Raw genomic sequence first — 18,616 nt, 5'->3', positions numbered from 1 at the left:
GGCCACAACAATTGGAGCTGAGCCGATCCAAAGCCATGAGTTTCATTTAGGTCTCCCATGCTGGTGCAGGGTCCCAAGGCTTTGGGCTGTCCTCTGCTGCTTTCCCAGACCACAAGCAGGGAGCTGGGTGGGAAGTAGAGCAGCCAGACCATGAACTGGCACCCATATGGTATTCTAGCACTTGAAAGGGGACGATATAACAAATTGAGCCTTAGTGCCAGATCCAATTAAATTCTTGATTGTCACCTTATCCAGCTAGCATTTGTCAAATGGTTCTCTGTGATAAATGTACAGAAATAAGCACAATGTGCTATAGATATCTAACAGGGATTGGAGGTAAGCAATAAATAAGGCTGTGAAGAAGGGGGCCCAGCGCACTTAAGCTAGTGGCTCAAGTCCTTGCTTTGCACATGCCAGGATCCCATATGGCCATCCAGTTCATGTCCTGGCAGCTCCACTTCTCTTCCAGCTCCCTGGGAAAGCAGCTGAGGACGGCCCAAAGCCTTGGGAACCTGCAACCATGTGGGAGACCCAGAAGAAGCTCCTGGATCCTGACTCTGGATAAGCTCAGCTTTGCTCTGGTTGTTGCAGTTACTTGTGGAGTGAACCCAACAGATGTGCATTCTTTCTGTTTCTCTATGTAAATCTTTCTAGTAAAATAAATATTTTTTCATGTTGTCCAGGGCAATAAATAAATCCTCAAAAAAGAAATGATGAATATGAATTAGGTAAAAAAGAGGTAGTCAGACAATAGATGCTGGTCTAGGTCACATGGGGAAAAGTACGGAGGTAAGACTAACCCTATGGTTTTTCCAGCTGGACTTAGGCACATTTACAGTTCAGTGAGAATTGCTGAGAGGCATCTAGTTAATGGGTTCTTAATACTAATGAGCCCTTATTCCTTGATTCCATACTTTTTTCCTCTTAACTCATTTGTTGTAAATGCTGTAATTTTAAAAGGATGCGGGAGCTAAAGGAAGGTGGAAGTGAAAGTTATGCTGACTAGCTAGTTTAGTAGTAACAGGGAAAGTTGAGTGAAGATTTCTCTTATTTTCTAAATTGTCAAAAATGTGAGTTTTTAATTTTAAGGAACAAGTTTTAGAATAGTTTGCTGTTCACAAACAGCTGAGTTTTGTATTCTGAGTTGTGTTTTAACATTCATCTTTAAAAAAAAGTTTATCTTGATGTGCTTGGAATAGCTCAGGTTGAAAGGAGCAGGGACTCATCCCCTGAGCTGATGGTTTACTTGGATTTTGAAATGGATATACTGGAGAATTAGAGGACTGAACATCATCTAGGCCAGAGGTATCCTGGATACGTGGACTGTCTACCTTTGTTCCTTTTGTGGCTCTGAATCTTCTGAAATCTTCATTGAAAATGAGCTGCCAGGATTAAAATGTTTTTAAGATTATTTATTTGAAAGGCAAAGTTACAAAGAGACAAAGAGACAGAGATCTTCCATATGCTGCTTTACTTCCCAGCTGGGGCTGGGCTGGGTCAAAGCCAGGAGCTTCTCAGGGTCTCCCATGCGGTGGCAGGCTGGACAATCTGCTGCTTTCCCAGGATCATTAGGAAAACAGGCCCAGGGAGCTTCTAGGAATCTTTTTTTAAACATTTATTTTTATTGGAAAGGCGAATATACAGAGAGGAGGAGAGACAGAGAAGACAATTTTTCCCTCTGATGGTTCACTCCCCAAGTGACTGCAATGGCTGGAGCTGAGCCAGTCCGAAGCCAGGAGCTCTTCCGGGTCTCTCATGCGGGTGCAGGGTCCCAAGGCTTTGGGCCATCCTTGACTGCTTTCCCAGGCCACAAGCAGGGAGCTGGATGGGAAGTGGAGTTGCCAGGATTAGAACCAACGCCTATATGGGATCCCGGGTGCGCAAGGTGAGGACTTTATAACCACTATGCTATCACGCAAGGCCTGGGTATGGGCATCGTAAACCATACTTGGACCTTCTGCTGCTACTTTCCTAGGTGCATTATCCAGGAACCGGGTTGGAAATGGAGCTGCCTGGACTCAAACCAGGGCTCATATGAAATGCTAGCATTTTTGGTGATGATTTAACTTGGTGTGCTGTGCCACAAAGCCAGCTCTTAAAACAATCATTTTATTTTATTCATTGACTGTATATATCCTGTAGTGCTTTTAAACGTTTTTTTTTTTCCATACCTTGTGGAAAATGGTAATTATATCAGATCCTCACTCCTACCACCTACAATCATTTATTGGCTACTATTACAGCATATTGCACATATCAGTTTATCTTTAAGTAGGTCTGGTTTAGTCAGCTTATCAAATACACCTACTGGTTTTAGCTTCAATTGATGATTGTTGTCTAGATCCATTCCATAGGGATCATAAAATAGTGTTTTTTCTAATTTCATTCCTTCTGCATTTATTATTAGCTGAAATTCTTCTATAAAGAAGAACTAATCACAACTGTTTGATTGCCCAGAAGTACAGTTCTTGCAGGAAAGGTAGGAAATATATTGGATTCTTTTTCTATGTCAATTTTTAGCTAATATAATAATGTCCTATTGGCAGTCTAACTTCCAGAGATAACCACATACATACATACATGCTTATATACTGTGTCTCAATATGTAGCACTCTGTTTTGTTCTTATTGTTAAGCAGCTTCATTTTTGACCTGTAGAAGCCTTTCAGATGGGCTTCTGTGTCTTTTGTGTTATCCTGCTAATGTTTGATAACTTCATTGCCCCCGGCTTACGTTAAGGAACTCCCTACCTTAGTCCTGGCCATCAACTATTTTTCTGTTGAGCCTTGGCCCCTTTTAGTGAAAGCTTTTAGAAACTGTAGACAGTAGTCATTGTTAATGGGTTGTGAATGCTTCTATCCCACTTCACTGAACAGTTAGGATATATGTACTTTTTAGAAGAAGAAAACTCAAGTTCATCATAGTGGGTTTTTAAGTTCACAAGTTTTTTTGGATTTTCATTCTGAAAACTTGTTGCTCCTGACATTAACTTATTTGTTGTATCTATTTATAATAAATTAATAATACCTATATGTTTTAATTATTTATTTATTTGAAAGTTAGAGTTAGGGAGAAACGGAGATATCAGTCTTCCGTTTGCTGATTCATTTCCCACAACAGTTGGAACTGAACTATACTGAAACCGGGAGCCAGCAACTCAACTTGGGGGTCTCAAATAGGGGACAGAAGTCATCTGCTGCCTTCCAGATGTGTTAGCAGAGAGCTGGATCCAGAATGGAGCCAATGATAACGTCTATATAGGATGTCAGCATCCAAGCTGTGGCTTAACCTGCTACTGAGTCCCCTGTTCTTACTGTTTTGATCCTTGGTATCAGTAAGTACAGCTTAAGAATTTAGTTTTTTGACTCTAGGTTTTGTCTATTACAGTAAGAGATATATAATCATAGTGGTTTTTAGTTTAACTTTATGTAGTTATGCTAATTAATCACTAAGTTGAAATATAGTTTGTAATAGCCTGACTACAGTTTTTAGAAACTGTTTCTCTTTAAAATACATTTTACATTGTTTCCTAGTCAATTATAAGGATGTTCACACAAGTGTATCTTTTTTTTTTTTTTAAAGATTTATTTTTATTATTTTTTTCATTGGAAAGGCAGATATACAGAGAGGAGAGACAGAGAGGAAGGTCTTCCGTCCGATGATTCACTCCCCAAGTGAGCGCAACGGGCCGATACTATGCCGATCCGAAGCCAGGAGCCTCTTCCGGGTCTCCCACGCGGGTGCAGGTTCCCAAAGCTTTGGGCTGTCCTCGACTGCCTTCCCAGGCCACAGGCAGGGAGCTGGAAGGGAAGCGGGGCTGCCGGGATTAGAACCGGCGCCCATATGGGATCCCGGGCGTGCAAGGCGAGGACCTTTAACCACTTGCGCCACCGCGCCGGGCCCAACACACAAGTGTATCTTTCATCTCTGTTTTCCTTCCCCCATTTTCTTTATTATGTAGCCATTATGTTTCATTTTGGCTGAGACTCCCATTTTGAAAACAAAACAAATATGTGTGTGGTATTCTTCACTTCTCTTTACCAAAACAAACAAACAAACAAACTTACTTAAATACTTTATTCTGTATCTTGCTTTTTTCACTTAATATGTTCTGGAGATGATTTCAGAGCAGGAATATACATTGAAAAGTTCATGAGAAAATGGGATTGAATGGTGTTTGTTTTGGTACAAAAGAACTTGGAATCTACTTGTAGTTTGCCTAATACAAACTTTTTGAAGTACCTTTACCTAGAGAGGTATTCATCATTACTTCAAAGAAAAAAGAAAAACATTTATTTTTACTGGAAAATTAGATTTTTTTTTCTGTTGCAAACAGAAAAGTTTATTTGCGAAGGGACCAGGGGAGCAGGGAAGGAAGGGAAGGGGAAGCACCTCTGGAAAGGAAGCTGGGAGGTGGGGTGCCTCCTGAGAGAGGAGGGAGAGAGAGAGAGACCCTGGAAAATTAGATTTTTAGAGAGGAGGAGAGACAAAGATCCTTCGTCTACTGGCTCACAAAGATCCTCTGCCAAGTGGCTGCAACTTCCTGAGCTGAGCTGATCTGAAGCCTGGAGTCAGGAGCTTCTTCTGGGTCTCCCACATGGGTGCAGGATCCCAAGGCTTTGGGCCATCCTTTGCTGCTTTCTCAGGCCACAAACAGGGAGATAGAAGGCAAGTGGAACTGCTGGGATATTAACTGGTGTCCATATCGAATCCAGGAGCATGCAAGACGAGAACTCTAGCCACTAGGTTACCACGCTGGGCCTTGTGATTACTTCTTGAAAATGCATTCTGTTCCAGCGAATGGATGTACTAAAGTTATTTAGCCACTCAATCAGTGGACATTTAGGATCTTCCATTCTTTCCCTAGTATATAGAGGACATTATGCTTAGTGCATTCGTGATTATTCTTCTGCATTATACTTGGCTTTGTTTTGGAAATTGGTTTTTAAATGGTATGGGCAGTGGGTTACTTTTGCCCTGTTTTCCTCTTTGTTAGGTGACTTAAGATTTACATATTTCCAAACATTAATTGCAGCTTAGAATTAATGCTTTAATTCTTCACAAAGACCAGGCACTAAACAATGGTTTATTTTTAGTGCAAGTTAAACATTTCTTCAAGGAGATTTGGATTTCATTTTTTTCCCCACTGTGTTTTAATTTGGGTCTGATAGTACTATATTTTCTATGTCAGTGAAATAGAAATTAGTCCATATACAACATGTTTACATTTATTCATTTGATAGGGCCCGACACAGTGGCCTAGCAGCTAAATTCCTTGCCTTGAACGCTGAGATCCCATATGGGCACTGGTTCTAATCCTGACTCCGCCTCCCATCCAGCTCCCTGCTTGTGGTCTGGGAAAGCAGTCAAGGACGGCCCAAAGCCTTGGGACCCTGCACCCATGTGGGAAACCTGGAAGAAGTTCCTGGCTTCTGCCTCTGGACTGGCTCAGTACCAGCTGTTGCGCTCATTTGGGGAGTGAATCTTCGGACAGAAGATCTTCCCCTTTTCTCTCCTCTTCTCTGTATCTGACTTTATGATAAAAATAAATTCTTGGAAAAAAAAAGAATGAGAGCCTGTTTTCTAATTTACTTCACAGGTCTGGACCAGGAACCTTGTCCTTGTCTCTCATGTGGGTGGTGGTAGGGACTAGGTGGTACCAAGCCCATCATCTGCTTTACCAGGCACGTTAATAGGGAGCTGGATCAGAAGCAGAGTAGCCAGGATTTGAACCAATATTCAGATATGCAATACTGGCATTGCAGCTGGAGGCTTAACCATACCAGTACCCCTTTCCTTTCTTTGTGACAGGAAAAAAAAAACTTTCTTGTGAAACATGAAAGAAATTGTTTTTGCATCATTAAAAAAAATCTACCTATCTAGCTATCTATTTATTTGAACTGCAGAGTTATGAAAACAGAGAATCTCGAAGAGATAGAAAGATCTGTCTCTTGCGTCTGTCTGAAGCCAGGAGCTTTTTCTTGGTATTCATCATGGGTGCAGTGGTCCTAGTCCCTGGTGCCTGCTCTGCTGTTAAGTACCAGAGAGCTGGGTCAGAAGTGGAGCAGTGCCCATCTGGAGTGTTGGCATTGCCTGCTATACCACAGTGAAGTGCTGACTACTATGCCACGTCTTTTTTTTTTAATTTTTAAAAAAGATTTATTCATTTCCATTGGAAAGGTGAATCCACAGAGAGAAGGACATGCAGAGAAAAAGCTCTTCCATATGCTGGTTCACCCCCCAAGTGGCCGAAACAGCCAGAGCTGAGCCGATCTGGAACCACGAGCCAAGAGCTTCTGGGTCTCCCACATGGTTTTAGGGTCCTAAGGCTTTGGGCCATTCTCTACTGCTTTCCTAGGTTACAAGCAGGGAGCTGGAAGGGAAGTGGGGCTGCTGGGAGATTAACTGGTGACCAGAAGGGGTCCTAGTGTGTGCAAGGCAAGGATTTGGCCTTTGAACCATTGCGCCGGGCCCTTTTGCCCCATTTTAATAGGTTAAAGCAGGCATTTATGGAGAAAGGAGATCTGTGACTATTATGTTTGTATATAAATGGAGACATCTTATTTGTGTTTAGATTTAATTGCATATGAGATTTATTTATTTTTAGAGATTTATGTACTTAGATATAGAGGGAAGAAACAGAAAGTGATCTTTCATGTTATACTGTTCCCTCCCCAAGTTCTGAATGGGTAGAGCTGAGGCAGGCTGAAGCCAGGAGCAGCCAAGCGCTTCATCTGGGTCTCCCATGTGCATGGCCAGGGCTCAGGTCATTGGGCTATCTTCTGCTTTTTCCAGGCTGTTTACAGGGAAATGGAGCAAAGGTGGAGCAGCCAGCACATGAATCCGTGCCTAAAGAGATGCTGGCATTGCAGGTGGTGGCTTTATGGGTTTTTAAAATTTTTATTGTTTTTATTTCAGAGGTTGGTTTTTGAAAGTTTGTTTGCATAAAAGGTGGTAACATTGTGAAAACTGACCATGGTGGTTTTTCTTTCTTTTTTTTTTTTCCTGCTTAGTGATCCTGGGAGTCTGGCATAAATTTTCAGTCTGGTAAAATATGGGATAAATGCAACTTAAACATTAACTAGATGAGGCTGTACGCTACAGTCTGACTATAACAAGCCATTTTCCTCAGGTTGCATTTATTACATCATACACTTGGTAGGCATAATGATACCATATGCAAACATGTGAATAAATACCTACGTTACTGATGAAAACAATTTTAGGTATTTTGGGTCAAAGCATTACCTACACACCTTTGCTTTTCATGTTGTTTAGAATATTCTAGGAGTATTTTCCTCGCAAAATGATCTGGTTATAAGTTGAAAACAATAAGAACAGCAACAGCAACTTCTCATTTGGTTTAGAAGTTTCTGTTATAGTACTGACACATGAAAATCGGGATTATTTTGAGCACTCTAGTATTTTTCCCAGGCAGATAAATTTGCTACTATATTCAGTCAAGTTAGGTTTCTCAAACCTTTTGTCCCAGTTCTGTGTAATAGCTAATACATAATTTGACTTAAATGACAAAGGCTCTGCAGTTAAATTTGTCACTTCACTAAAACGGACCTTAATTTTTTACTTATTACCTGAAAAGTGGGATATGTTATCTACTAATTGCCTTAATAGTGAAGATGGTTTTAGTGATTGTGGCTGGAGGACAATAGTGTAATGTGATCAGTTTATAAAAAACTTACCTTAAACTTTGTTATCCGTTGGCTGGTACTAAAGACAGAGTTCAACATTTATACATTGATCTTTTGAAGGTCTTTGATAATGGTAATTGGAGTTTCTCTTCTGTATTTTGCTAATGAGGAAAACAAATTGAGTAATTCGAAAGGTTAGCTTCAAATAGTGGGTAAAAGTAATGGAATTAATTTCATGTGGTAGTCTTTAATACTGGGCTTTAAAATTTTCACATTAAGTCACTTCACATCCCAGTTTATGGCTTTCGGGAAAAAAAATTGTCTTAAGTGGAGAGCATTATTGACATTATAAAAGTATTCAAAATAATTTGGGAAGCAATTTGGAAATTTAGTGTAAGTACAAGTGTTAATATTTGGGATGATGTTTTGACCTTTCCTCTCTGGCTTTTGAAATTCTGTAGGGATATATTTGAGATCAACTTTGTGTATTTTTTTAAAAGATTTATTTATTTTTATTGGAAAGTCAGATATACAGAGAGGAGGAGAGACAGAGAGGACAATCTTCCCTCTGATGGTTCACTCCCCAAGTGACTGCAATGGCTGGAGCTGATCCAATCCAAAGCCAGGAGCTAGGAGCTCTTCCGGATCCCCCACGTGGGTGCAGGGTCCAAAGGCCTTGGGCCGCCCTTGACTGCTTTCCCAGGCCACAAGCAGGGAGCTGGATGGAAAGCAGGGCTGCTGGGATTAGAACCAGTACCAACATGGGATCCCACTGCATGTAAGGCAAGGACTTTAACCACTATGCTATTGCGCCGGGCCCAACTGTGTATATTAACAGTGAACAAAGTCCTGAATGTTTCAGCTTTTTTTTTTTTTTTTAAGTAAATAGTATTTGAAAGGTGAGGAGAGGAGAGAAAGAGATCTTCCATCTGTTGATTCATTCCATAAGTGGCACACAATGGCCAGAATGGGACTGAAGCTAAGAGCTTCGAATCTCCCACATGGGTGGAAGAGCCCAAGGATTTGGGCCATCATCTGCTGTTTTCCTAGGTGTATTAGCAGGTTACTGGATTGGAAGTAGGGCAGCTGGAACTCAAATTGGTGTTCATATGCATGCTAGTATTGCAAGCAATGGCTCTATCCATTAGGCCGCAGAGCTGGCCCATTACCTATTTTGGAGCATAAGAGTAGTTGATGGGTATTACTCTGTGGAACAGCTGCTGTTTTGACCTATGTTTGTGTATTAGAGGTAGCGCAGCTTGTGAGAAAGTCTTGGCTTGTAAAACTTGTAATTATAACATTTTTAAAATATCTAATTTGTTTTGTAGATTTAGATTTACTGAATAGCAGTAGGTGCTCTCTATTTTTGATATGTTATGCCTGGGTGAAGATGTGGCTCTGTTTTTTGTTTTTAAGATTCTTTATTTTTTATTACAAAGTCAGATATACAGAGAGAAGGAGAAACAGAGAGGAAGATCCTCCGTCCGATGATTCACTCCGCAAGTGAGTGCAATGGCCGCTGGTACTGCGCTGATCCGAAGCCGGGAACCAGGAACCTCTTCTGGGTCTCCCACACAGGTGCAGGGTCCCAAGGCTTTGGACTGTCCTCGACTGCGTTCCCAGGCCACAAGCAGGGAGTTGGATGGGAAGTGGGGCTGCCAGGATTAGAACCGGTGACCATATGGGATCCTGGCACGTTCAAAATGAGGACTTTAGCTGCTAGGCCATAGTGCCAGGCCCAAGATGTGGTTCTAAAACGGTAGTTTTAAACCACTGTGGTTTAAAATTTTGAATTTTATCTTAATGCATTTTGTAATTTTAAGAGATTTTTTGAGTTTTTTTTGTTCTGAAAGGTAGATGCAGAAAAGGAGACAAAAGATCTTCTATCTGCTGGTTCTTCTATCGCCACTCCCCAAATGGCGGCAACAGCCAGAGCTAGGCTGATCCAGAGCCAGAAGCCAGGAGCTAAGAGCTTCATCTGGGTCTTCCACTGGGTGTTGGACTCAGGGACTCGAGCCATTCTTGGTGTTTTCCCATATCAGAAGCAGGGAGTTGAATTGGAAATGGGGAATCAGAACAAGAACTGGCACTCATATGGGGTTCTGGCCTCAGGCAGAGACTTATGCCAACCCCTGAGCAAATTTTTAGAGACTTATTTGAAAGGTGAAGTAACAGATAGGAACAACTGAGACCTTGCACCTGTTGGTTCACTCCCCAGATGGCTCCAATGGCCGGAACTGAGCCAGTGTGATGCAGGGAACCAGGAGCTTCCTCTGGGTGTCCCACATAGATGCAGGGGCTCAAGGCCTTGGGCCATCCTCTGCTGCTTTCCCAGGTCAAATCCGGGAGCTGAATGGGAAGTAGAGTAACTGGGACACCACTTGGTGCCCCTATGGGATGCCAGCATCGTAGGTGAAGACTAGCATGATAAGCCAACATGCTGGCCCTGGCAATTTTTAAGTAAAATACATTTTAATAGTTTGCTTTATATATTTATTTTTTAAAGATTTATTTTTATTATTATTTTTTCATTGGAAAGGCGGATATACAGAGAGGAGAGACAGAGAGGAAGATCTTCCATCCGATGATTCACTCCCCAAGTGAGCGCAACGGGCCGATACTATGCGATCCTAAGCCAGGAGCCTCTTCCGGGTCTCCCACACGGGTGCAGGTTCCCAAAGCTTTGGGCCGTCCTCGACTGCTCTCCCGGGCCACAGGCAGGGAGCTGGAAGGGAAGCGGGGCTGCCGGGATTAGAACCGGCGCCCATATGGGATCCCGGGCGTGCAAGGCGAGGACCTTTAACCACTTGCACCACCGCGCCGGGCCCTATATATTTATTTTTAATTAAGTATTTGGGGGTCCTATGCAGTGCCTCAGTGGGCTAAATCCTTGCCTTGGAAACACTGGGATTGGAACCACTGCATGTGTATGATGAAATATTCTTCCACGAGCAACCTGCCCTTTGGACTTGGTCACTGACCCTTACTCCACATAATTGTTCATTTGTTTCTGAAGCCTGCTTTCATATACTCAAGTCATGTGAAGTGTTTGTAGTTTCTGCACTCATCGTCCCATGTTTTAATTACTATTGCCTTTTGCTTGGAATCTCCCATGAATATTTTCAAAAAAAACAAACCCTCTTGGAAAAGTCCTTTTGTGTTCCTCCCAATAAGTTGAGCCGCTCTCAGTATCCTTTATGTTGCTACACGGTGTATCTTTCTGTGCCTGAATTTACTTAGTTATATTGGAACTACTTTTGTTACAGTTATTGTGTGAATTGCTGGAAGCTAAGCTCCAAATGGCAGAGATTCACTTTATTCACTTTTGATCTTAGCACAGAACGGCATTGTCCTCAGTAAGTATTAAAGTAAATATAACAGGCTGTGAAGAAATGGATGGTCTACAGGAATACCTGTAGGTATTCAGTGTCATAGGTTTTAATAAGACTTTCATTTCAGTCAGTTTTAAATATTCTTTCTTTTTATTTTCTTGCATGTTTTCTTGGCTGAATGGAAATAGAGAAGAAGAAAATGAGGTGAGTATAATTTAATTAGTCAACTAATTATGGGATTGACCTCTGTACGTTTTAGAGATTGGGTAAACTGAAAACATTCAAACTTTAAACTGTCATTTTGAATATGAAATGAAGTAGCAGGCTGTTTTCTTTTTAAAGAATTCTTAGTTTTTTCTTTCTTTCTTTCTTTCTTTTTTAAAGATTTTATTTATTTGTTGGAAAGTCAGATATACAGAGAGGAGGAGAGACAGAGAGGAAGATCTTCCATCTGGTGTTTCACTCTCCAACTGAACGCAGCGGCCGATGCCATGCCGATCCGAAGCCAGGAGCCAGGAACTTCTTCCAGGTCTCCCACATGGGTGCAGGGTCCCAAAGCTTTGGGCTGTCCTCAACTGCTATCCCAGGCCACAGGCAGGGAGCTGGAAGGGAAGTGGAGTTGCCGGGATAAGTACTGGCACCCATATGGGATTCGGTGTGTTCAAGGTGAGGACTTTAGCTGCTAGACCACACCGCCGGGCCCAGTTTTTTCTTTTTAAATATTTATTTTTGTTGGAAAAACAGAGCTACAGAGAGAAAGATCTTCCATCTGCCGATTCACTTCCCAAATGGCTGTAGCTGAGCTGATCCAAAGCTAGAATCCCAGAACTGCTTCTGGGTCTCCCATGTGAGTGCAGGGTCCCCAGGATTTGGGCCATCCTCCTGCTTTCCAGGACCACAAACAGAGTGCTGGACAGAAAGTGGAACAGTACCCATATGGGATCCTGGTGATTTGAGGAGGATTAGTCAGTCCAGCCATTGGCACTGGGCCCTGAAGTCGCATTTTTTAAAAAAATTAATTTATTTTTTTAATTGGGAGATCAAATATACAGAAAGAAGGAAAGAGAGAGAAGACCTCCAGTCCTTTGATTCACTTCCCACGCGGCTGCAATGACCAGAGCTGCACCAATTCAGAGCCAGGAGCCTCCTTGAGGTCTCCCACGCAGGTGCAGGATTCCAAGATCTTAAGCGTCCTCAGCTGCTTTCCCAGGCCACAAGCAGGGAGTTGGATGTGAGGGAGGGCCGCTAGCACATGAACTGGCACTCATATGGGATCTTGGTGTGCAAAGCGAGGTCTTCAGCCACTAGGTACTGTGCTGGGCTCTGAAATAGCAGTTTTTAAAAAATTTTATTTTGTAGCTGCAGTAACTACTTCAAGGAAGAATGGTTTATATTTCAAGAAAATTGAGTTTCCCTGTAATGTTTAGTTTGAAAAGTGACTTGTGTTTTTTAAAAGTATCTTCAAGTCGCTACCCTGTGATAATAGATATGAAAACATGTGCTTTCCCACTTGAATGACTAAAACATATATTTAAAAATTGACTGATTTCATATGTTGAAGTATGACATTATTTTTTTAAATAGTCAAAAGTTCATTAAAGAACATAAACTGGAAAAATTATCTAGAAAAATTTTGTAGATGTCAAGTATGCAACCTGTAATTTAGGCTTGTTTGTAGTCTTTTATTGTTAATCTAGGGATGTTATGCCTTTAATTTAAAAATCCACAATTCCCTTTGAGTAAACACAGAATGGCAATGTGCTAGGGCAGAGTAATTTACAGCAAGGCAGAAAGCTGGTCCTCAGTTACCTCATGTGTAAGATGAAGTGGGAGGTTCTGTGAACAGTGACATCCCAATTCTGTGAAGTTTATCACAATTGCTAGTGGTGCTTGTTTTCAAGGAAAAAGAAGACACAAACCACAAAGCCAATGTTTCTTGCCTCACTTTGGAGTTTATTGAAGTGATATTTCTTAGAGTATGAATTACAGACATGTATTTTTTACTTCACATTCAGCTCATTATATAATGCCATGGGATGGCTGGTTTTGATGACTTCTGATGTTTCTTAGAATACAAGAAAAGCTATTTTGAATACAGAAACATTAGCTGTTGTTCTTTAGCCATACATTCTTTAAATATATCAGTTTTTTAAAAGGCCTTATTATTTTTTTTTTTTTAAAGATTTATTTTTATTATTTTTTCATTGGAAAGGCGGATATACAGAGAGGAGAGACAGAGAGGAAGATCTTCCATCCGATGATTCACTCCCCAAGTGAGCGCAACGGTCGATACTATGCCGATCCGAAGCCAGGAGCCTCTTCCTTTAACCACTTGCGCCACCGCGCCGGGCCCTAAAAGGCCTTATTAAGAAATGCTGCCTGGGGGCCTGGTGCGGTGGCACAAGTGGTTAAGGTCCTCGCCTTGCACGCCCGGTATCCCATATGGGCGCCGGTTCTAATCCCAGCAGCTCCACTTTCCATCCAGCTCCCTGCTTGTGGCCTGGGAAAGCAGTCGAGGACGGCCCAAGGCTTTGGGACCCTGCACCCGTGTGGGAGACCCGGAAGAGGCTCCTGGCTTCAGATCGGCATAGCATCGGCCGTTGCGCTCACTTGGGGAGTGAATCATTGGATGGAAGATCTTCCTCTCTGTCTCTCCTCTCTGTATATCCGCCTTTCCAATAAAAATAAATAAATCTTTAAAAAAAAAAAAAAGAAATGCTGCCTGGAATTAATTATAAAACTGATCAAAGTTCTTTAGTAAGAAAATAAAAATGGAAAAATATGAGTTATGTTGAAGTGGGGAGTGGATTTTTTTGGTAAGACAGAGAGGAAGATCTTCTGTCTGTTGATTCACTCCCCAAACGGTTGCAACAGCTAGAGCTGAGCTGATCTGGAGCAAGGAGCCTCTTCTGGGTCTCCCATGCGGAAACAGAGTCCCAGGGCCCTGGGCTGTCCTCGACTGCTTTCCCAGGCCGCAAGCAGGGAGCTAGATGGGAAGTGGAGCTGCCAGAATTAGAACTGGTGCCCATATGGGATCCTGGTGTGTTCAAGGTAAGGACTTTAGCCACTAGGCTACCGTGCCAGGCCCTACACTATTCTTTATAATTTGAATATGTATGAAAATTGTAATCCTAATAGTTTTTTTAAATGTACCTTGGTGAACTTTGTTATTTGGAATTAAATGAGTTTTCATTTCTTTGATGCATCTAACAATTTGTAAGTACTGTTTATTGTAATAATTGTTGTTTTGCTTATTTATAGGCAAAAATTGAAAATGTACAGAAAACGGGATTCATCAAAGGACCCATGTTCAAAGGAATTGCATCTAGTCGATTTTTGCCCAAAGGCACCAAGACTAAAGTTAATTTGGAGGAGCAAGGACGACAAAAGGTGTCCTTCAGCTTCAGCCTTACAAAGAAGACTTTGCAGAATAGATTTCTCACTGCACTTGGTAGTGAAAAACAAAATGATACTCCCAGCTCTGCAGCTGTACCTCTTCAAGTAGACTCAGCTCCTAAAAGTAAAATGGATACTGGAGATAACTTATCTACCACAGAAGACTCTTCCCCACCAAAATCAAGGGTGGAATTGGGCAAAATTCATTTTAAGAAACATCTGCTTCACGTAACATCCAGGCCGCTGTTGGGTAGTGTTACGGCAGTAGGATCTCCGCCTTCCTCCACAGTGCAGTTACCAGCAGTTACAGCAGAGTCAACAACCTTAGATTCACCACCATCTTCTCCCCCTCCGCCACCACCACCTCCCCAGGCCACAGCACCGTCTCCACCAGCACCAGTAGTGGCTTTGCTGCAGACACCAGTATCGTTACCAGCCGATACAGCAGTCAAAGCTCTGAAAGAACCACCGCTTGCGGTTGTAACAGAAGCTTCAGAAGCAGGTACAAGGCAGGCTGCTATATCTAATAGCTCAGAAGAACGTGTAACTCACAATTTGAATGAGCAAGCAGATACTCCTTCACACAGAGAAGATTCCCATATTGGGAAGGAAGAGGAAATTGTAGCTAATGCTAAGACTAGCCTGAGCTCTAGAAAAACAGGTTCTAAGAAGAAGTCTTCACAATTTGAAGGCACCTTTTTTGGTTCAGAATCTGATGAAGATTCTGTACAGACTTCCTCAAGTCAAAGATCACATGATTTAAAATTTTCAGCAAGCATTGAAAAAGAGAGAGATTTTAAAAAGAACTCAGTACCTTTAAAAAGCGAGGATTTAGGGAAATCTTCACGATCTAAAACAGAGAGAGATGATAAATATTTTAGCTGCTCAAAGCTTGAAAGAGATGCTCGGTATATGTCTTCCCGATGTAGATCTGAAAGAGAGCGAAGACGGAGCAGATCTCGTTCTAGATCTGACAGAGGCTCTAGAACTAGCTTATCTTATTCCAGATCAGAACGATCTCATTATTACGACTCTGATCGGCGCTACCATAGGAGTTCCCCATATCGAGAGAGGACACGCTATTCTCGACCATATACTGATAACAGAGGCCGAGAGAGTTCTGATTCTGAAGATGAGTATAAGAAGGCATACTCTAGGCGTACATCATCTCATTCTTCCTCTTACAGAGACCTGAGGACATCGTCATTCTATTCTAAGTCTGATCGGGACTGCAAAGCTGAGACCTCTTATTTTGAGTTGGAGAGAAGAGGAAAATATTCGTCAAAACTAGAAAGAGAATCCAAAAGGACTTCAGAAAGTGAAGCAATAAAAAGATGTTCTCCCTCAAATGAACTGGGGTTCAGAAGAGGGTCATCTTATTCTAAGCACGATAATAGTACTTCCCGTTATAAATCCGCCAGTTCAAAGCCTGTACCCAAGTCTGATAAATTAAAAAATTCTTTCTGTTGTGCAGAATTAAATGAGGAAAGCAAACAGTCTCATTCTTCTAGTTTACAGTCTCCTTGTTCCAAAGGTAATGAATTAAGAACAACTAGTAAAATTCCTGAAAGAGAAAGGACTGGGTCTCCATCGCCATCAAATCAATTAAACGATTCACCTACTTTTAAAAAGCTAGGTGAATCACCTATTTTTAAGTCTGAACTTAAAGCTCATGATAGCCATGATAGTATTAAGGAATTAGATTCTTTATCTGAAGAAAAGAATGATCAATTAAGAAGCTTTTGTCCGTCTGAATTGAATATAAATGGATCTCCTGGGGCAGAATCTGACTTGGCAATATTTTGCACTTCTAAAAGCAATGCTGTTTTGATAACTTCTCATGATAGTGTGACTGGATCAGAGGTATCCCCTTCGGTCAAAACATGTATGCTTTCATCAAATGGATTTCAGAATATTAGTAGACACAAAGAAAAAGGGTTGGATGGTACTTCCATGGAGCTTAGTAAGTCAGAAAGCCCATTTAGGGAAACTGAACTTATGTTGTCACCCCACCATGATAAACTCATACCTTTGCCAGTTATGACTCTGGATTATTCTAAAACAGCTGGGAAAGAGCCAGTTGAAGTGAGAGTTTCTTGCTGCAAAACCAAAGATTCAGATATATACTGTACTACAAATGACAGCAACTCTTTGTGTTACTCAGAAGCTGGAAATGTTGAACCTTCAGTTATGAAGATTTCGTCAAATAGCTTTATGAATGTGCATTTGGAGTCAAAACCAGTTACATGTGATAATAGAAATCTGACGGATCAGCACTCAAACTTTACAGTTGAAGAATGTGAGCAAAACATTGGGAGCACTGGTTCAGCTTCTGTTAATCATTTTGATGATTTATGTGAATCAGTAGGGAGTTCAGGTGTTGCTTCTACTCTTCAGAATCTTTCACCAGGAGTAAAAGCGGACAGTGTAACCCTTTTACAGTGTGGAGAGAGCACATCTCCAGTTCTGGATGCAGTGCTGAAGAGTAAAAGAAGCATAGAGGTTTTCAAACATGCAGGGAAAGAAGCAGTAGTAGAAGTAGGTAGTGGCCTTCCTGATTCAGGAAAGGGATTTACTTCCTGGGAAAACAGGCATAATCATGAATTATCTGAGAGATGTTTGCAAGAGACTGAGGAAGAAGGGAATTCTGTATTGCCTGATAGAAGAGGAAAACCAGAAAACTGTTTAGATGAAGAAGGAGGAAGGGGATATATGCATACTTCTGATGATTCAGAAGTTGGGTTTTCTTCTTGCAATTTGAATTTAGCCATAGAAGATACTGACAGTGCAACTTGTATTTTAAAATGTGACAGTAGTGGTCACGCCCCAGAAATTGTATCTACAGTCCATGAAGAATATTCTGGTTCTTCTGAAAGTTCAAGTGATGAAAGTGATTCAGAAGACACAGATTCTGATGATAGCAGTATTCCAAGGAACCGCCTCCAGTCTGTTGTTGTTGTGCCAAAGAACTCTACTTTGCCCATGGAGGAAACAAGTCCTTGTTCTTCTCGGAGCAGTCAAAGTTACAGACACTATTCAGACCACTGGGAAGATGAGAGATTGGAGCCAAGAAGACATTCATATGAGGAAAAATTTGAGAATGTGACAAATAAAGCCTGTCTTCCAACTGATAAGTTCTACCTTCACAAAGGAACAGAGAAGAATGCAGAAATTTCTTTTGCACAGTCCAGCAGGAAGCAAGTGGATAACTATCTACCTGAAACTGCTCATTCTCAGAGTGATGGGGTTGATAGTACAAGTCATACAGATGTAAAATCTGATGTTCTTGGTCACCCAAATTCAGAAGAAACTGTAAGAACCAAAATATCTTCTAGGCAGCAAGAAGAGCTCCCAGTTTATTCTTCTGATGACTTTGAAGATGGCCCAATTAAGTCTCGGCAACAGACCATTTTCACTAACAGGCCAGAGAGCAGACTGGGAAGAATGGAATTGAGTTATTCTTCCTCTTGTGAGCTTTCTCAAGCAGATGGCTTGCACTCATCAGAAGAGCTCCAAAGCTTAGGGTGGGACATCTCTCAGCAAGAAAAGCCCACTAGCACGTATCAGCAACCTGACAGCAGCTATGGCGCCTGCAGTGGGCACAAGTATCAGCTAACTGCAGAACAATATGGTGGTACATGTAATTACTGGCAAGGCAATGGCTACTGGGATCCAAGGTCAGCAGGCAGACCTCCTGGAACAGGTGTTGTGTATGATCGAATTCAAGGGCAAGTACCAGATTCCCTAACAGATGACCGTGAAGAAGAAGAAATTTGGGATCCACGGAGTGCATCCCACTTTTCGAGCCAATCCAATAAATTTCTTCTGTCCCATCAAAAGGATAAGGGATCAGTGCAAGCACCTGAAATAAGCAGCAATTCCATTAAGGACTCCTTACCTGTGAATGAAAAAAAAGACTTTCCAAAAAGCTTGGAAAAAAATGATATCAAAGATAGAGGACCTCCTAAAAAAAGAAGGCAGGAATTGGAGAGTGATTCTGAGAGTGATGGTGATCTTCAGGATAGAAAGAAAGTTAGAGTCGAAGTAGAGCAGGGTGAGACATTAGTGCCTCCAGGCTCAGAACTGATTGGGCCTTCCTGTGTCATGGATGACTTCAGAGACCCACAACGTTGGAAGGAATATGCTAAGCAAGGGAAGATGCCTTGTTACTTTGATCTGATTGAAGAAAATGTTTATTTAACAGAAAGGTAAGCCTAATTTTGTGTGACAAATTTTAACG

The 18,616-nt window shown here is 41.6% G+C and overlaps 1 protein-coding gene across 4 annotated transcripts in view; it reads left to right on the top strand.

The window, feature by feature from the left end:
• Positions 1-18,616, top strand: part of SETD2 (SET domain containing 2, histone lysine methyltransferase) — a 95,357-nt gene that overhangs the window by 12,005 nt on the left and 64,736 nt on the right. For 2 of the 4 annotated variants that reach the window (XM_040994363.1, XM_040994367.1), the window contains exons 2-3: positions 11,169-11,184; positions 14,242-18,584. In XM_040994363.1, the coding sequence (XP_040850297.1) occupies positions 11,169-11,184; positions 14,242-18,584 (4,359 nt within the window). Of the gene's footprint in view, positions 1-2,407; positions 2,480-11,168; positions 11,185-14,241; positions 18,585-18,616 lie in introns of all 4 variants that reach the window. The other 2 variants (XM_040994364.1, XM_040994366.1) reach the window with 2 other exon arrangements.

This window comes from Ochotona curzoniae, unplaced genomic scaffold, assembly GCF_017591425.1.
Source record: "Ochotona curzoniae isolate NIBS_2020 unplaced genomic scaffold, NIBS_Ocur_1.0 contig_908, whole genome shotgun sequence".
NCBI lineage: Eukaryota > Metazoa > Chordata > Mammalia > Lagomorpha > Ochotonidae > Ochotona > Ochotona curzoniae.
This window is presented reverse-complemented; position numbering and strand designations above follow the sequence as displayed.